The sequence below is a fragment of the Sphaerodactylus townsendi genome, linkage group LG10, assembly GCF_021028975.2.
Source record: "Sphaerodactylus townsendi isolate TG3544 linkage group LG10, MPM_Stown_v2.3, whole genome shotgun sequence".
NCBI classification, from domain to species: domain Eukaryota; kingdom Metazoa; phylum Chordata; class Lepidosauria; order Squamata; family Sphaerodactylidae; genus Sphaerodactylus; species Sphaerodactylus townsendi.
This window is the reverse complement of record NC_059434.1, coordinates 58,495,594-58,515,742: the sequence shown is the minus strand read 5'-3', so window position 1 is coordinate 58,515,742 and position 20,149 is coordinate 58,495,594. Positions and strand designations below refer to the sequence as shown.

The window sequence follows — 20,149 nt, the reverse complement described above, 5'->3', positions numbered from 1 at the left end:
GTCGAGGAAAACACTTAAACTCTTGATGGCCGGCACATCAATTAACTACACCCCGTCAAGAGTTCGCAACTGACACTCTCCCACCTGCCTCTTTCGGCTCAGCCACAGGACCTCCATTTTATCTGAATGTACTGGAGTATGTTATGGTGATGTCAGATGGGCAGGTGATTTTGTCTGAATGCAGTTTCTGCCACCACTTTAAATTGTGTCCTGAGTATGCTAACAGAATCACCAAGCTACTTACAATTTTATTTAATTTTGTTAAATATACCTTGAAAGTGCTTAATGCCTCCACTTCAAGAGTGTCCTGTTTAAGGAAAGATGGCAAGACAATCTACACACATTGCTCAATGTGTGGGAGGACTATTGGCTTTGCATCCAGGACTTATGTAATGTCCTGTGTTTGCAAGCTATTGCTTTCAAGGTGTGACAGAACCACTGATTAGTATCAGGGTGTTATGACATTTCCTGTATCACATTCTGTTTCTTTCCTGATAACAGCTGGCATTGCTTACCTGTTTGATCATTAGAATTTGGTGTGCCATTGAGAAAGAATTATCAACATGATTCCAACATCCAGTCCTACAAATAAGATCCAGTGAATTTAACCCATTTGTTAGAGATTAGAGATTAGTTTTATCACCTGGCCCACTGGCTGCACTCCTAAATTTCTAAAATAGAGTTGTTTCTGTTGGCAGCACAATTGCGGTAAAACAAACATGATGATATGCTGTCAATACAGGCAGTGTATTATGCTGCTATTCAGGCTCATAGTGTCAGTATCATAATCTGAAGGAAATTTTGATTTATACATATTTCCAACTCAATTTCTGATGCCATTTCATTGTTAGCTCCTAATATAATATCCATCTGTAGCTTCACCCTGTGTATTACCTTATTATGTTGCGTAATTTTCTATAGCAAATATACTTGTTGAGTAATCCAGCCACAGTTGTGCACTTTTCAATCTTGTGAACTGCAGTGGATTAAATATGTTCGGAATTTCTTCCATTCAAATCAGTGATGTATGAAAGTATGTAGATTCAGTTACATTTTGCCCATATTCTTTACAAGGCTAACAGAAGTTGGTAACTGAACATTCCAAAATAACTTTTAGGTTTTGTGGAGTTTTCTCTGAGATTTTGTTAGAACCTCCATGTAGCTACATCTAGGGTGGAACAACTCATTGGCAAATGCAGTCTTTGCACAGGTAACAGGAATGCAGGAGAAAGGCTGGTAGATGGTGAATGCTTGGTCTATTCTTCGCTCACCACTTTTTCTCAGCTGCATTCCTGAGACATCCCAACTGAGCCTAATTGGAGGAAATAATATTTGTAGAGAGGAAATACATGGAAGGGAAAAAGCTAAGCATCCCCTCTTGCTGCCATCTGTGGATTTTCTGTTACACATACTACAGCTGCCATTAGTGTTAAACCTGGGGTAGGGTGCATATTTTGCTGCAAACAATTATTGTACGTGAAAGAGCAATAACTCCAAGAAGATCGTTTGCACAGCAGTTACCACTGTAGTAGTTGATAGTACTTCCAGATCATTTCACATTCTTACATGACCCAGCAAGCACTGAACTACTTACTGTTCCAAAAGTAACACATGTGAACCTGGGTTCCATGCACAGGTCAATGCAATTCCATAACCATTAATGCATGGAGAAAATAAAGACCAGTGAAGAAAATATGCATACCTTCCTAACTCAGAAATAAACTGATTTTTAAAATGCAGTCAGTACAGAATGTGGCGCTATTTTTGAGGACAGAGATTCCAAACTACTTCAGCTTTTCCAGGCAAACAGCGAGTTTTCTCTGTAAATTACATGCTACCACAGAATGTCCCTGTTTGCAATCAAAATCTTGGGCACATTGCAGAGCAGAAACTGACTGAAGAAAGTAAACCATAGTTTTTGTTGTGTGAAAGCAAATGCTCCTTAAACTGGTGTTGTGAAATAAAACAAAAAATCAATTTATGTTAGTTTATAAGAGGATTGGCCAGTTCTACATTTTCAGTCATAACGATGATGATATTGCTTTAATGTAGAGCAAGATCAAATCATGTGTTTGGTGTGTGTTGCCTGAGTCTTCCAGCAATTAGTGTTCATTTGTTACTGTTATTTTTTCAGTTTATGTAGCTTAATCCATTGGAGACTTAGAGTACGTTAAACATATTTTTTCCATTTAAGAGCAGCATCTATACATGCATGTCATAGTTTAATCATTTGCAAAATAAAATTACTGTCAATCCCTGGTGATTGCCTTGCCTTCCATTTGTGAGGGATTTATTTTGACCACGCGGGAGATTTAGATTTTCAGTTCAAAAACCAAGGACGAAGACTAGCCAAAAACTACGCACACCCATTCAGCCTCTTTTGTTTACTTGTGTTTCAGTCTGCTTTTCTTCATCATTCCAAACATTTTGCAATAGGAACCCTTTGATTAATTTCTTACACAACAAGTGCTGGCACAGCTAGTTTCAGGAAATGGGTTCCCCACAAAGCAAAATTGAATTGCTAATGGTTGAAATAAATGTGAAAATAAAATTGGAACACACACACACCCCTTTTTTTGTACTGGTGTAAACATCTGTGATTTTTTTTTAACAGGAACATTCTAGAAAAAGGAAATTGGCCAGCCAAACTCATAAGGCCACAATAATTTAAAATTGAGTATTGTTAGTTGACCAAAGTTTTTCTTCCTCTCAGCTGTTTTGTTCTTCCACTTCTCCCCTGTGCTTCACTGTGAAATATTTTTAACAACATTTTTGTCTGCCCTTCCTTTAAAGAACTCGGGTAATATTAATAAGCAATCATCTTTCTCTTTGATAGAGGCAATGAGCCAATTCAAATCCCAATACATTTTGGGATGGGGGAAACTGGGGCATGCAGTTAGAGATTTACCGTTTGTTTCTGCTGCCACTGGTTATGCTGTGAAGACAAGGGTTTCTGTCTAAACTGGCTGAAAGAAAAAGTTGGATCCTGTTAATTCTTTCCACTAAATTGGGTCCTTCCACCAAGTCTTCTTACAGTTTCCTTCAATCATGAAATACTTTTCCCCATTAGCGAAAGCTTTCTCCATTAGAGAAGGGCATTCTTCATGGGAGAAAATCTCCCATGAAGAAACAGCATAAAGGAAACATAGAACACACACACACACCCGGAAGCCTACTGAAAATGGAATATTTTCCATCAGAAAGGAAAATTGAGAGTTGCTTTTCTTCTGCAACTACTCCACCCATTGCTTTCTCTCAAATGCACAAAACCATTTCCAATGGTAATAATTTTTTAAATGGCATTGATAAGGTGATCAAATATTTCATCAGATGAAAAGAGAGGAGGTCTGGCTGTATCTAATCTCAGATTGTATAACCAGGCATCTAAGCTGGTTTGGACTACAGACTAGATTAAGAACCCAAGGCAAAGAATAATAAAACTAGAGTCAAAAGATCCTCTGAAGATGTCAGCCACAGATGCAGACGAAATGTCAGGAAAAAATGCTTCTGGAACACAGCCATACAGCCCAGAAACCCCACAACATCCCGGTGATTCTGGCCGTGAAAGCCTTTGACAATACATAGACTCAAAAGACTTGAAGACTGGCATACATAATCTTGTATGGCCAGAAAAGCCTTCACAGTTGAGATAAATACATGAAAAAGATAAAGAAATTACCCAACAAAAACAACGTTTAATGGGAAGTTTATAAGTTATTACTTAAATGTGACTCAGAAACAGAGCAAATTAAGCACTGCATGATAAAGTAGATGCAAAATGTTCAATAAGAGATTACCTGACAGCATTGGGAAACATTATGGACAAAAATGGACAAAAATATTAAATTTACTTCATGTCAGTTGTTGAAAGAAAATTGGTATAAGATATTCTATAGCTGGTACGTAATCCCTGAAGACATCAAAAATGGATTTTAAAAAAAATACAAAGAGACCTGTTGGAGCTGTCAAGAAAAACCTGGACCATTCTTTCACATATGGTGGATTTGTAAAAAGGCTAAAAAAAATTGGATAACGATCCACACAGAAATGCAAACAATGATGAAATTCCAAATGGATCCAAAAACAATGTTATTAATAATTTTTCCAAAAGACTTACCAAAAAGAAAAAAGAGAACTATTTCTATACTTATTAACTTCTTCAAACGTATCTGCCGCATCCTGTTGGAAAATGGAAAGATTTCCCATCCAAGAAAACTGAGAAGATAAGATGAGAGAGTATTTTTGAATGTCTAACTCGCTAACTTTGTAAATGGAAGAACTGAGCATGAATTTAAAGAAAAATAGGGGTTTAAAGTGCTAATTTATTCCCATTTTATTACTTTTAGCTGTATTTTTTTAAAAAATATATTATACCAGTACACTAAACCAAATTGGTTCATTATTATTTGACACAGAAAAATAGGGGTCTTAAGTGTTATGCAATGTAAAATTAGGATCATTTTTTTAGATGATGACATTTCTATATATAAAATTAAATTCTGTCAGACTTTTTAAAAATACTTTATAACTGAGAATGTTGTTAAAACCTAATTAGACGGTTTATATGATAATTATTTTCCTTCAGTATCTTATGTGCAAAGCAGATCCACAAAATGCTATGATTGTTTCTATTGTATAGTTTTCCTTAATCAGCCTATTTTTGAAACTCCCAAATTTCCTTTTCTCCTTTTGTAAGTCTTTATTAAAAAATAAAATTTTATTTCAACCCTCCCCCCACCCCCAAGCAAATGACAGCTGAAGATTTTACTTTCAGGGTGGTGGAAAGTGTCCAGTTGCCGCTGACTTGTGGCAGCCCCATAGGGTTTTCAAGGCAAGAGACAAACAGGTGGTTTGCCATTGCCTTCCTCTGCATAGCAGCCCAGGGCTTCCTTGGTGGTCTCCCATCAGAGTGTTAACCAGGGCTTAGCTTGCATAGCTCCCGTAGTGACCTGAATCAGGGGGAAAGCTATGCAGCCAATAAGAGAGGGATTTTTCATAGTTCTAAACACAGTAACTTTTAAAAAATATTTCCTTAGAAATCACTTTAGAAAATAACTGCATAGGCATTTTCTTTTTTGGTTCGTGTTATCTGAATGAGAAAAGGCAGCTTTTCCGTTCCGCGTGCTGAACCATTCTGTGCTTCCTGGAAACCTACCTGCTCCTCTGACAATTGAAATTAGTCTATGTTTTTGTTGTTGTTGTTGTTGTGAAAAATCCTGTTTGTCTAAATTTTTGTCTATAATTAACCCAATACAAAATCAATGTAAGAATGAAAATTTGTTCTTGTGCTTGTAATGCTCTAGGACTGACAACTGAAAAAACTGCACAAAAGAAAAAGACAGTAGTGGATTGGATCCAAAAGGTGGATTCTGAGAAAGGTGGATCCATGTGGATTCTGAGAAAGGTTATTTTTAGGGTTGCCAACTTCCTCTTGGGAAATTCCTGGATTTGGGGGAGTGGTGCCTGGGGAGGATAGAGTAAGGGGAGGGAATTGTGCACCTATTTCTTCCAGCGGATCTGATCTCTGAAATCTGAAATTAGTTGTAATTCCAGGTGATCTCAAGGCCTACCTGGAGTTTGGAAACCCTGTTGTTTTACACCTGGTGAGAAAAGAAGATGGTCTCATGCCTGGACAAGAGATTTTGCAATGTGTGAACTCTTTCACAACCTATACACAAGCATTTGCAGAACAGTGCTAGCTGCTATTTTTCTTCTGTTCACCGTTCCTTGGGTCCAGCCCAGTAGAATTGCTGAAATAGTGTGTGTTTTTGAAAGCCAGAAGGGGATCTTTTGCCCTCTCTTTTTATTGTTCCTGCCCATTGTAGCAGCGTTCCACCTAACAAGCTTCTGTGTATTATTAAGGCAAAGGTCAACTACATTTCTGACTTCCTTGTAAAGCTCTCCTATTAGTATGTGGTCTCGTCTTTTAACCTATTTGCAGATTCCTTTGATTATCTCAAATCACTTTCACATGGGGCTGAGGTTGAACATTATTTCTCTTGGCTTGTCTTTTGTGCAGCAGCCGCTTCCTCTTTGCTTTGAAAGGATAGTGTGATGTTCAAATGTTTGGTCCCAAGCCCAGCATTTAATTTGTAAGTTACTTATTTGTCTTTTAAATGTGGAGAGAAGGACTTCTAACAATAGAAAAAACTTCTCACTGGTTTTTGGTCTAATGCAGTCATTAGTTAAGAAACTTAAAGCAAAATGGTTTGGATCTTGGAAGAAGAGTATAGTAACAGGAAAGCGTTAAAATATATGGCCTTCTGTCTATTACAAATTACAGCTTTTCAAAATTGACAGAGGCCGTCAAGACGGCGGCGAAATTGCTAATGGCTTCAGCCACTGAAGATCGGGACCGGGCCCGCGACGACGTCCTCCGGGAAGAGGCGGGCAGCCGGCACCGCGGAGCCGGAAACAAGACGAGCCTGGAAGCGAATCCTTGGGCCTCCAGCGTGTCGCCGAGGCCTGGGGACACGCCCCCCTGGCCCTGCACGCCTGCTCGAGCGGCGCAGGGCAGGGGGGCGTGTCCCCAGACCTCAGCGACGCACCGGAGGCCCAGGGACAAGGTGAGTGCCGGGTCGGGGAGGCGCCGTGAAGCCGCTGCCGTTCGCTTGGCAGCGGCTTCACGGCGGCGTATTCCGAAAAGAACGCTTCTTAGCGTTCTCGGAATACTCCGGCTGCGGGCCAGCCGGGCGGCGCAGGGGTGGCGCGGCGCAGGGGCGGCGTGGCGGCGCTGCAGCTGCAGCTGCACCGCCCGTGCGAATGGCAGCCTGGAGACGGCGTTTTTACCGTCTCCAGGCCGTCATTTTCCGCCCATGCGAAAACGGCCAGATCTAGAAAAGGATCCTGTTTTGCATGTGAGACAGCTAAAATACTTGCCTTCCTTTATAGTACAACAAACTTTAGGAAGAACTTAGCAGTTGTTATATACTGCATTTGTAATCCTTTTTGGATTGCAGTAATTCCTGCAGTTTGATTGAAGCGTCTCTGTGGATTGTCTTATGTGTGGCTGACTCGGCTGTCCTACAATAAGGTGCACACATGCTGTGAAATGAATGCCAAAAGTATTTGAAAATTTTACATGCAGTAGAGGCAGGAAATTAAAAATTAACTCTGGAAAGGACATCACATGCAGTGCTGGCAATGAAATTTTTAATATTGTGTATATTTAGTAAGCAAAGACCTCCTCTCTAGAATGGATTGAGCTTCAAAATATTAGTTTTATGAGTTTTTGAATGAGTCATGTCTTCATGGTGTTTGGTAATCTATATTGTAAGCATACGAAGGCATCACAACTTGATATTTATTTATATTTTTATTTATATTTTGTATTTAATAGACCACCCACCCCCGAAGGGCCCTGGGCAGTATACAAATTAGGAATAAAAACAGCATAAAACTTTAAAACAACCAGTTAAACAACAAATTTAAAGTTAAAACAAATCAGATGGCAAACTGAACCTGTACTTCCCATTCTACCTTCATATAGGGAATGGCACACATATGCATTCTGTACCTAAATTATTCCTGGCCATGTTAATTCAGGTAATTTTCACCTTGTGGTTGGACTACTGTAATATACAGAATATGGGGCTGCCCTTGAAGAAGTAATATGTAATTCAGAACTCAGCAGCCAGACCAATGCCAGAGGCTACCCAACAAGAACACCTCTTGTCTATTTTAAAACTGCCACCTTGGCTGCCAGTTTGTTTCTAAGTTGAAATCAACATGCTGGTCATAAACTTTAATGCCCTTCATGCCCTATGAACCATATATTTGAAGAACCATTTCTCCCCATAGGAGTTTAATTATAGATGTTGATTAAAATCTTTAAAGCCCTTCCTAACCTAGGACCCTCTCATGTCTAACGGATCCTCTCTCCCCATGTTACCCTGTGGTCCAACTCAGTCTTTTGCTTGCTGCCTTCTAGATATTCCCTTATTTAAGATGACACTCTTAAGGCCATGGTTGGTCATAAGGACAAATGGAGAGAGATGGTCCTACTGAAGCCAGTAATGTCAAGAAAATTTTAGGAGGTGCTAAAGCCTTTTTTATTTGCAAGGGCTTTTAATTAAGGTGGAAGGGGAGAAGAATTAATGGAATTTTCTTGGGGAGAAGGATTATTGGAATTTTACTGTATTTTGTAAGTTTGTGATCTTGGAAGTATAAGGAAAAAGAGGGGTATAAATATTTTAATAATTAAATAAGGAGGAAAAGCTACTGCTTTCTTGAAAATATAATAAACCAAAAAAGATTGATTTCCACAGTCTTAATTTTGTGGATACCCAATAACAATATAAATTGAAATGTTTCTTCTGTTTTATTATAACAACTTTTTCACATATATCCTTCTTCCAAAAGAAAAATAATCATGTTGAAGCAATCTTCTCTAAGATACAATATTGTAATTATCAGAATAAGAGAGACACCAAAGGAAAAAACATATCTTAACTAATTCCTGATATGAAATAATCATTAGTATTTCAGTTGTAATATGGAATTCCCATTTAACCATTTATTGAGCTATTCTCCATTAACTTCTGACATACCAAAAACCACAGCAAACTCAATGGCAAATTACTCTGATGAGTACAGAATTACGATAGCGGAACAATATTATCTAAGTACCCCAAAACAATAAAATCTGCATCATTAACATTGTACTCAGACATGAGAAATGGCATTCAAGGAACTGAAAAGTCTAAAAATTTAGATTGGCATCTAACAACCATGTGAAAATAATAAAAAGTATTTTCAGTGAAAGAAAATGCATGCTTGTGAATGTATAAGATAGATGGAATGTAAAAAGAAAATTGGTTGTGTATCAGTCAGTTGTATACAATCAGCCAATGAGTCACAGTGGTTGAGTGTTATACTAGGATCTAAGAGATTTGGGTACAAACGTACCACAGAGTTTGCTGGGTGGCAGCTAGGCTCATCAATCTCTCTCTCTCAGCCAAACCTACCCTACAAGTTTGTTGTGAGGACAAAATGAGGAAGACATTTCTGAACTCCTTTGAGGAAGAAGGGGATAAAAACGCTACAGAGATACATAATTACTGGTTCATTAAACTGTCAACTATATCATGTTGAAACATGACGTGATAGCACTTTCACAAAAAGCGGATTAGGTCTTTCCATTGCTTCCGTGTAGGCTCTGCCAGCTGGTGCCTGCCACTCATCTTCCTGCCAAAGCTACCCCACCTTGAGTTATTCAAGCTAAGGAGGATACATCTCCTAACAACTCCAAGAAGCTGATAGGTCCCCTGCCTCCCACAAGCAGTTTTGGTGGGGAGAGGGAATAAGTTCAGTTACTTGGGACTATGGGAAGAGAACTAACACCTTGAACACTTCCCTCTGACCTTACAGCCAGATAGAGCCAAATAACTGGAGCCTTGACCTTCTCCTTCCTTGGTGGCCCCTATGGACCCTAACTTTTGCATAGTGATAAAAGTGGAAGTGGTGGTGGTCACATCTCAGCTGTAGTGACAAGGGGCAGTTTTTTATAGGAACCTCTGGGTATTATACATGTTTTTTCCCAAATTGACCTATGAAAAAGTGCACTATGAGGCGAATGCTTATAATGACCATAATGTGGGAGGGGGGATATAAGAATATAGAATCTTAGAACTAGCAATTATCTAAACTGGATTTTATATCTGGAAAACCAGAACACTTCCATGGCTCATAAAATCTATAATGCAGATAAGTCCTTAGTTTTGTATGCCTATCTTTAAAATTCCTGCCTAAGTAAATATAGAACAGTTGTGTGGAGCTAGCCAACAGAAACTCTGAGGCTTGATCCTCTTGATCCTTTCAAAGATGTTGTCAAATCTCTTTAACACAAAAATAACACAAACGCCATACAGTCTTGGAAAGACACTGGCATTATTTTTCTTTGACTTGTGTATGTTGGACAAGGTTAGGGACTGAAAAACAAGGATAAACAGAATTTGTTCTTGACAGGGCCATGCATGGATGCATCGGTTTTCATAATCCAGATGCACAGTCTGTGCAAGAGCTTGGAGGGTTTTTTTTTTAATTCTGCTATTAATAGCTATGTTGTCACAAGGATTCAGTTCTAAGTCCTGAGCAGAAAACACACACAAGCGCACACACATTGGGTCCCATAGCAATAGAAGCATTTGTTTCCATGACTTTGCTGCCTGGGAAAATACTGCATGCCTGGCTACAGCTTTTTCAGCTCTGGCCTTGGCCTGGTGGAATGCTCTATCAAGTGAGACTCTGGAAGACAAAGCTGTTCCCTGAGGCCTATGGTTGAGGACTACAATGGTGTCCCACTAGCCAGCCTCACTTTCTGCTTCCCCCCTCCCATATGGTATATGAATGGTTCTGATTTTATGAGAGGGTATCTGTTTACTATTTAGATCTCTAATGAAGTTTTTATTTATGTATTTATTATTTGGATTTGTTAAACCACTCACCCCCAAAGGGCTTAGTCCCCCTCAAGTAGATATTAATGGTGCTGGGATGTTCATTAGAATTTGCTGTTGATTGATTTTACTGTTTTATTGCAATTGACTGTTGTAAGCCACACTGAGCCTGTATGGGGAAGGGAGGCCTATAAACTAAATAAATAAATAATATTTATTTTAGGTGAGCTGCTTTCTCATTGAAATGTCAGTGTCTCCAGCAAACCTCTCTGACGGTGAAATTTGACTTTGGAGCTTCTTTCCTTATTATTTAAGAAGTCTTGTACCAAGTCTGATAACATTTAAATTAAATGAGGTAACTAAGATACACTGGAAATTTGCACGAGTTTCAAGAATGAAGACATTGTGTTTTGTGAGATTCCTATGTCCAAAAGGATTTTGTTTTATATGGAAATTATCATTAAAAAGCTGCTATGTCTTTATTAAATACAGTTTTACTAAAATGCTAACACAATCAATCAGGAGACCTTTTGAAATCTGTTAAATTTTAAGTTGTTCAAGGGATCCTTAGAGCACAGGTTAGAAATCAAAATGCCAGAAAAATGGTTCACCTTGGGCCAACAGGATGGGCTGCCAATTCTGAAGGTGAGTCTGCTCCTCTCCCACCGGATTGGGCTGTAAGACTATATACCCTGAGGGTACTAATTCTTAGAATGATAGAGAATGAGCACTCTGCTTATAAAAGCTCCATGTAGTCAATGTAGAAAGGTTTGGTCTAAGCTTCTCCATTTGTTGCAGGTCCTGGCTTTTAATTCTAGGAACTCATTTCATTTGCTGCCACTTCATTTTGTCTCTGAAGACATATGACAATCAGATGCACATCAGTAGAGAGAACCAAATATCATCTGAATACTTGATGGACCCAAATGCAGGCAACAGGGAATCTAATTTTTATAATTGGCCCATGATGTTAACTCACTTTTCCAGGAACATTCACAAAACAGTATTTTCCCCAAGCCACCTAACCCTCTCAATTGTGGCTCTGGCTTGCAGAATGTTATAACTTTAAGGGTTTCTGAATTCTAAAGCACCAGAGGTGGGGGTGGGTGGGAATCCCCCTTCTAGTTTGATGATTGAATAATTTTTTAGCAAATTCACCCAGTTGACATTCAGTCTTTCCTCTGTATGTGTAAATTTGTACGCTTCAGTTTGAATCATTTATATTGCCTTGAAAAAATGCATGATTCTTGTTTTGCTTTGGACATTCTTCATGTGTGAGTCTTCATCATTCCCATTTTACAAAGGGGAGACTGAACGTGTGGGTGAGAATGGGAGTAGGTGGTGAGAATTGGCAAGAAGCGTGTACAGAAAACTGGAGACTTGTAAAAGTATTGGCAAGTGGCATTGTAGAAAGTAGGACTTGCAGATCTCTGCTGTACAGATATGCATACTCCATAGATTGCTTAACTTTAGTCTAGAATGATTCCAGAAATCAAGTTGGCACATTTTGTTTTAAGTAAAAACAGGAATGCAGTTTGCTCCTACTTATTCTTTTCCTGCCACCTTGAATATAAAACTCCGTCTTTCATTTGAACCTGCAGGTACAGATCTTTCCGGAAAAGATAACCTAAACCAGACTTCAGCTTTCATGATTGTAAGGATTCACTTAAAATGCAGCGTACGCAGAATGTCCACGTACCAAAGCATGAGTAAAACAAGAACAATGCTCAAGGACAGAGCATAATTCATGAATACATGAAGCTTCATAACGTCATATAGGAATGTCATGTGTGTCAAATTAAGATGTCTGAGCACGTAGTTCCTTACTCAGGAAAACATTGTGGTCTTAATATTTTTCTGACTTATATTTGATTTCTTTTAAAAACGCATTGACACCTGTTCATTTCTTACGAGCGTCATTTGCGATTTAAGCACGTGCATGTGACTGGGAGGAAAAAAGGGGGTTTTAGCTTTGACCGCTGGGATTTTCATCCTTCCCTCCGTCGCAAAGGCCTCATGTTGGAGCCTTTTCACTGTCCCGCATGCTGAGTGGGAAATTTGGTGTTCTCACTCACTAATCCCACTTTTTGGGGTGCCTAGGCACCCCTGTCATGGTCTTGCAGGTAGCCTTCCTCCGGGAAGCGCCACAATTTGCACTATTCACAAACCACCACAGGATGCCAATCTGCTTCAGGTTCCTAATCCTTTTCTCACGCAGTCTCTTGTAACCATCTACAGGGGGGGAAACGAGCTTGAAAGAAAGGGAAAGGAAAATGAAACACAATGTACAAGGCCAGCCTATCAGGCTGCCAGTGGCTGCACATACAATCAGCACCAGCTGCAGCCCAATTAAATTCAATAGTTCACAGGTGTTCCTGGCAGAGGATGCATTAACCAAGGCACTTTCTTGAAAATACCTAGGACTTGAGCACAGAAGCTCATTTCTTTCGTTCTCTCCCTCTCTCTCCCTCCCTCAATCCTTTTAAAAATCTTTAAAGCTTGTTTGGAGCACTTCAAATACAAAGAAGTTGAAAGGAACTTTCAGCCCTTTGGAAGAAAGTTAGTGCTTAAAACGACAATGGATCTGACTCAAGCAGGCTGAATCAACCATTCATCTTGACTTATTCATCCTGGCAAATGAATTGTCAGGTTATCGGCACATGGCTTCAGGAGTAAGACAGTTTATCCTAAAAGTGTTTGCACCCAGGAAGCCACAACTGACTGACAGTGAATTTTGTTTTCTTCATTTAGACATTCGTTAATAATAATCTCCATTCTAACACGGAGCTTTCTTCTTTTTTAAACCAGTGAATGATTAAAGGCATTTGAGTTCAACATTTTTAAGGCGCCCTCATGCACATCCTGTCATACCTGGTGAAATTTCTGTTATTTTTTTCCTCAGATTAGAGCTGCAGCTCTGTCTGCTAGATGTATTCAACAGGTAGGACACCTGGCAGTTTTGCTTGAACATATGATAGCCCTGTTACATTTCAAATATTCTAGTTCTCATTATTGCAGAGAAGGTGGATAGATGGCAGTGTATATCCAGAGGCTTAGAAGTAATAAGATTGCTAATATGTCAACAATTGTGGGTTCTTTTTGGAGTAGGTAATGCAATCATGTAACCATTTGTGGGGAATCTGACATTTATGTAAGGCTGCTGGACTTGTTTACCTGTTCTTGGCCTCCCAAAGCACATCTGATTTTGAGATAACAGGCCAGCATAAATCATCTTCACACCAGCTTGTGTTCAAGCTCAGAAAAACTAAAATGCATGCCAAGTTATAAACAGGTGAATCTGGCCATTTACTACATATGCAGTCACAAGGGCTTAACGCAGACTGGTGAAGGGCATTATTCAGGAATCAAACAGTTAGAAGACATGTATTCATTTTACATATGGGTAAGGCTGAGGTTGAGACTGGTCTTATGGAAGAGTGCTCCAAACAGTCAGAGCAGATAAGTCCCGAGTCAAGGCACATAGTATATGTCAGTGTAAGTATTACATATTCAAGCAATATGTGAAACACAAAACCTACAGTCTTCAGCATGCATGTTCACAGATCCAAAGGAGAGAGGCTGTCTCTGTCTATTCACAGTGACTCAGACAGACACACAGAATATTGTTCCTAAGCTGGAGTCGCAGCTACTTGGTGGCTGAGCTTCCTGCTGTGACCTTTTTCTCCCTTGGGTGAAAGTAGGCTGATGGATACCGAATGCATAGCAACAATGATATGATTCATGGAGGAAAAAACCATCCGTGGCTTCTAGCCATGACAATTAAATAGAACCTCCATATTCAAAGGCAATAAGACTCGGAATGCGAGTGCCAAAAGGTAACTTTGGGGAAAGCCTTGGCCTCTGTTTGTTGGCCCTCCAGGACAGCCGGTTAGCTGCTTTGTGAAACAGGATGATGGACTAGATCAGTGGTTCTCAACCTGTGGGTCGGGACCCCTTTGGGGGTCAAACGACTCTTTCATAAGGGGGTCGCCTAAGACTCCCTGCATCAGTGTTCTCCATCTATAAAATGGATAAATGTTAGGGTTGGAGGTCACCACAACATGAGGAACTGTATTAAAGGGTCGCGGCATTAGGAAGGTTGAGAACCACTGGACTAGATGGGCTACTGGTCTGATCCATCAGGGGTCTTTGTATATTCTTAGAATCATAGAGTTGGAAGAGACCACAAGAGCCAACAAGTCCAACCCCCTGCCATGCAGGAATATACAATCAAAGCACACTTGACAGATGGCCATCCAGCCTCTGTTTAAAACCCCCAAAGAAGACTCCACCACCTTCTGAGGCAGTATATTCCATTGTTGAACAGCCCTTACTGTCAGGAAGTTCTTCCTAGTGTTTAGATGGAATCTCTTTGATCTATAAGACAGACAATGAGAAAAAGTAGGACCACCAAAGTATTTAGCATTCTTTTGAAGTGACCTGGTAGACATCTTAGGGAATTTTTAAAAATTCTACAAACACAGGGAGACCAATGTAATGTTATTAAAATTTGGCACCAATTGCTTATAGATGCTGTTGGCTGGTTCATAATGTTTCTTGAAATGACTGAAGGGGTGTTTGGGCAAGTGGTGTCTGTATACACAGCCTGTGCACAAATAATGGAGGGGGAGGCTGGGTGAGGAAGTAGTGTTGATATCTAATAATGGCTACAAAAAGAAAATGCACTACAATCTCTGATGACTCTTAAAATGGCGTACAGTTGTGTTTTCTGCATTAGCTGGTAGACTACTGATAGGTATTTCCTGTCTGGTGACAACAGCAGTTTTTCATTATATAGTATCTTCACTGTGTTGTAAAGCATTAAAATACACAATTGTGGAATGATTGCTCTGCGGTAACTAGCAATATTGTTATAACTTGACAAAACTGTCTAAACCTTTGCATTTCACCCCCACCCCCCGGAAGACTTTCCTAAATGCATGTTAAATCTTCTAAAAATCCTAAGCAGTGTTGGCAGCCGGTATTTCAGCACAGGCAATGGAAGTCTTTTCACCGAATGAACAAACAACGAAAAATATGCTGAATGGTTGACAAATGCATTTCAGCTGGCTCTTTCATTTGCGCACATAACGGCACAATCAATATCAATCACTGTTTTTCTTTTTACCCTGAAAACCGTGGTCTCTCTGTTCATTCCTCCAGCACTTTTCACCACAGTAATGCGTCTTTAAAATGACATTAACATGAGGCTGTTTCCGCTGCCTGAAGTCCGGGGAGCTTAAAGAACATATCTCAAGCTTTGAGCTATTAGCCTTCCTCTCCTTCTGCCCTTTTCTGCCTTCCTGCCTTCCAGTTTGAATGATTGGCTTTTATGTTGTAGGGTTATTTTTAAGCCAGGGTTTTAAACAAGAAAAGGAACAGCTACGGGGGAGGGAGGGTTGATAATCTCTCAGTTGTTTCTGGGTTTTGAATCATCCTTTGCAAATTTTGCCATTCCACCAACCACCGAAAAAAGAACAAAAAAACAAGATGCTCCATTAATATTCAAGGCTATTATAAAAGAGCTTCTGTCATATGTTCTGTGTCGCCATTCAATTACTTTAGACTTCAATCCAGAGGGGAGCATCAAGGTGGGAGGAGGTAGAAAGTGTGGCTTGCACTCATATGGTTGCAGCCTGGGCACCAGGGTGGGCTGCAGGAGCCCTTCTACTTTAGCCCACTACAAACCCTGCTGGTGTGCTGCAGAAGGAGATGTGCATTTCCTCTCGTACCTGGGATCCTGCTGAGGTGACAGCAACATTGGGAGGGGTAGTGGCTTCGGATCTTCAGCAGATAAACTGTTGGGGTGGTCTTTATTTTCATGCACATGTTTATTTTCATTTACAGATAACTGCCATTTGTAGAGAAGCTGCCCTTCTTGCCCTTCAGGAAGATATACACGCCATGAGTATTATGAAGCAGCATTTTCAGCACGCTCTGGCTATTGTAACTCCTCGAATTCCTGATTCTCTACAGCAGTTCTATGAAAGTTATCAGCAGCAGAGTGGACTGCATTCACTATAAGGCGATTGATATATCTGTATTGAGGAATGGGGAATCCAGAATTCTTGTATCATTTGAAGTGTGAATATCCTATTATATCATACCAAATTGTTTTTGTAAGTCAAATGTTCATAGTCAACGTTGATGTCGGAATTTTCCTATTAAACTTGCTTGAATAGCTGTGGGGACCTTGTCAGCGTGATATGAATTACTGAACTTTCTCCATTCATAATAGCTTGCCATATGTTTCTGTCATTATTCTAACAGTACAATTATGCTACCATCATTTTAAACTTTTTTCTTCTTTCTTTCAGAACTGTGATCCATTGGCTTCTGTTAAAATTATGTATAATAATCCATTAAACATCCACCATGTATTTCTTCTTTCTTCCTACATGTGTACCCTAGCACCCACTGAGCCCAATTTTCCTTCTCCCTCTGCCATGACAATATGGAAGTCATGGTCATTCTGAATCTTCTTTCACCTGCTTGCTAAAACCTGGCCCCATGCTCTAAGCAACCTCAGTTCCTAATTCTCTCAGGAAATCAGGTCTTCTTCCCACGATCCAATCCACATATTCCATGCATATGTAAACGTATACATTCACATACTCTCTACTGTCACGGGAAGATAAGCCTTAAAACTTTGTCACTAATGCCTTTCAGGGGCTGAAGCCTAAATTCCCACTATCTTGCTCTGAAGATCTGATTGCCTGCTAGCATGTTCAAGCAAAGCCGTTGTCTCTGCTGGGGTTAAGGGGAATGTAGTCCAGACAGCTGTTTCTAATGCCCCTCTCAACATGTTCTGTTGAAGCAAAGCCTTTGCCCCAGCCTTGCAGAATGGGCACAACCCCAAAGAATTACATATTTTGTAGAGAATCAGAAAATCATCCTCAAAACAGTGAAAAGGTGCAACAATTAGCAGAAAGCGGAAATGGTGTTCTCAGAACTGCCAGTCAGGATTATCCTGTTCGGCAGGAAGGATGGGCAGACAGTTCTGGTTCAACAACATCCCTGTCAGGCATATATTTTCTGAGTCACTTTCTGCCCTTATTGTCTTGCTTGCTTCCTGGGATAATGAAATGCAGCAAGGAGATATCAATAAATAAATTGGAAAGTTTCTGACTGCCTTTGAATGTTGGAAATCTGTTTGTGGCAAGAAATTTGTGGTATTAATGAATGTCTGACTCAGCTCCTGATTTGTAAATTCTGGTCCTCATATCCAAAAATCTACGCATATCTATAATTATTGTCTAGTTTAAGTTCTTTTAATGTAAACTATGCTTTCAGTTTCAATTAAAATGGACTTTAGACTGTATTTTAAATATATTATTGTACATATCCAGCACCCCAGAAAAAATAACAACACAAAACTCTACATTTCACTGTGGTGAACAGAAATCGTGGATCCTGAGCAGTTGTCAGATGAACATGCAAACAACAATCCTTTAAGATGAAAATTGCCACCTGTTCAGCGAGATATAGTTGAAGCCACTGAGATCAGCCCTGTCAAATAGGCTCAAATTCAGAATGCATAAGCATGGTTATTATTGACTCTGATTCTGAGCCAATGAAACAACAACTTGTGGTCATGATGAGCTGACTTGATGTGATGGCTTAAGTATACTTAGCTCCAGTGGTGGTTCTCTAGAGTGCTGTTTCAACAATTGGGACCCAGAGAGGAAGCAACGTTCAACTCATGTTCATCCCAGACAATTTGCACAACTGACAGTTGTGCCTATGAAATTTACAGAGCTGACATCTTATAAAGATGGCCCTGGGAAAAACTACCTGCCGTTCCATGGAATACTTCCTTTGTTTACAAATATTAAGACAGGGAAAATGTTGAAAAGAAAAGCCCCCCCCCACACACACACACACAGGGAAGGGGTTCCCAAGGAATGTTTGTTTTTCAGTGAGAAACCCTCTTATAAATATTTTCTTTTTCAAAATGATAAGTGAATTTTTAAAGCGGTCGTTAAAAGTAATATTGTTACAATCAAGTCCTGCTGTTACAAACCTCTTAGATCCAAGGTTCAATTTTAGAACTTGGTTTTGGAAAAGAACTTTCAACTGTTGTATAACACTGAGTGCCTGAAGACATTTGGCTCAAACTTGGGTTCCTGTCTGAAGATATTACATTACATTACTCCTGAAAAAATGGCATGAAGGCCTTTGAATCCTCTTGCTTGACAATTGCGTCTGATTCTTCCACCTTCTGTATCCAGTGAAAGAACCAATCATAATCCTAAAATATTGTAGAAGAGCATTTTTTTCAGAAGTTTTGCTGTTTGTATGGGACAACTGTCCTGAAGCAACTGATATTGTTGTTGCTATGTGAAGTACTGTCCACTATTTTTTTAAAAAGTTTATGTTGTCATCTGGGAAGTATCTTCCCTCCACTGACTGCTCTGCATTTAAACCATATAGGCTGGTTAGCGCTGTCTGATTCCACTTCCAGGAATTATACAATACTTTTGTAAAAGCCACTTTTGTTAAGTAGTAACTGGTTAGGCTTTTAACTACAAAGGAGTATTTTATTTTCCAAGAGATTAATAGTAAGCTAGAATCAGCTGGTAGTGCCAACTGCCTTAATAACACAATTGACCACAGAATGCTTTGTTAGGTCCATTTTTTTTTTGCATTTTCCAGAGAGAACTGGAAGATGACACAATTGTTGGGTTCGTATTTTTCTAAGTCATTACTCTGCTGAGCATTTGAGGAGCACAAGTGGCTATAACGGGAGGTTGATGGTAACATTCAGTGGTGATTGATTTAAAAAGAGCAAGGAAATACAGGGTCTTGTTGAACAACATAATAGGATCCTTTTCTTCCTCATCCATCGTTATCATCAACTAGCTTGATCGTCTACCTCAAGGTCATTGTAGACTCATTGTTGCTGTCTGTGGCAAAATGCTTTGCAGCTTTTCACTTATTCAGTCTCCTTTCACTACAGGGAAGCTAGACACTGCAGCAAGTTATTTTCAAGCCTCCCTTGCTCATATACTCATAGCAAGGTTTATTTTCAGTGTGTGAGCAGTTTCAGGGGTTTTCCATGCAATGGTAGGCTGACTCCTAGCTTCAAGTTACAGTTGACAATTATTTGAAATTCAAATTGATAGGCATTGATGTGAATTGGTGCCAGATAGGGTTATTTAACTTGGAAAATTCCTGGAGATTTGAGGCACCTGGGGATGCTGTACAGTCCACCCTCCAAACCTGGCATTTTCCCAAGGACAACTGATTCATTGTCTGAAGATCAGCTATAATTTTGGAAGAGTTCCAGCCCACACCTGGAGGCTGGCAACCCTAGCACCATGTGAGCCTCAATAGCCTCCCACATTCCAAAGGCAAGGTCCCACCACTGAAAAAGCCATGCTGTCCATACATGGAGTGACAAACAGCAGGGCTTGGATTACCTCCTTAGTCCAGGTTTTGAATTCTTTCCTATTGAGTCACTAAGAATCTTCTTCAGTGCTTCCAATATATGTAAGTAGATCTGTTATACAAGCACTGAAAATGCCATGTCTCTTGTGATGGGATATTGACTACAAAAATGATCAAACACTATTTCTAAGGTCTTAATTATCACGCAATTGAGGCTTATATAATCATCCCAAAAACGCCTTCAGTGAAGGAATGTAAACAAGTTACTGATATAGTGCCAATGATAGTTTCTGTTGGGTTGATTAATTGCTCCAGTGTTGCTCAACTGGCAGATGGCATTATGGGAACAAATCCTTAGATAGAGG

The 20,149-nt window shown here is 39.7% G+C and overlaps 1 protein-coding gene across 5 annotated transcripts in view; it reads left to right on the top strand.

Moving 5' to 3' along the window:
* Positions 1-16,581, top strand: part of SPATA5 (spermatogenesis associated 5) — a 168,154-nt gene extending 151,573 nt beyond the window's left edge. For 4 of the 5 annotated variants that reach the window (XM_048509796.1, XM_048509794.1, XM_048509795.1 and 1 more), the window contains one exon: positions 16,242-16,581. In XM_048509796.1, the coding sequence (XP_048365753.1) occupies positions 16,242-16,418 (177 nt within the window). In that variant the 3' untranslated portion in view covers positions 16,419-16,581. The remainder of the gene's footprint in view (positions 1-16,241) is intronic. The other variant, XR_007245646.1, reaches the window with a different exon arrangement.
* Positions 16,582-20,149: the final 3,568 nt, after the last annotated feature.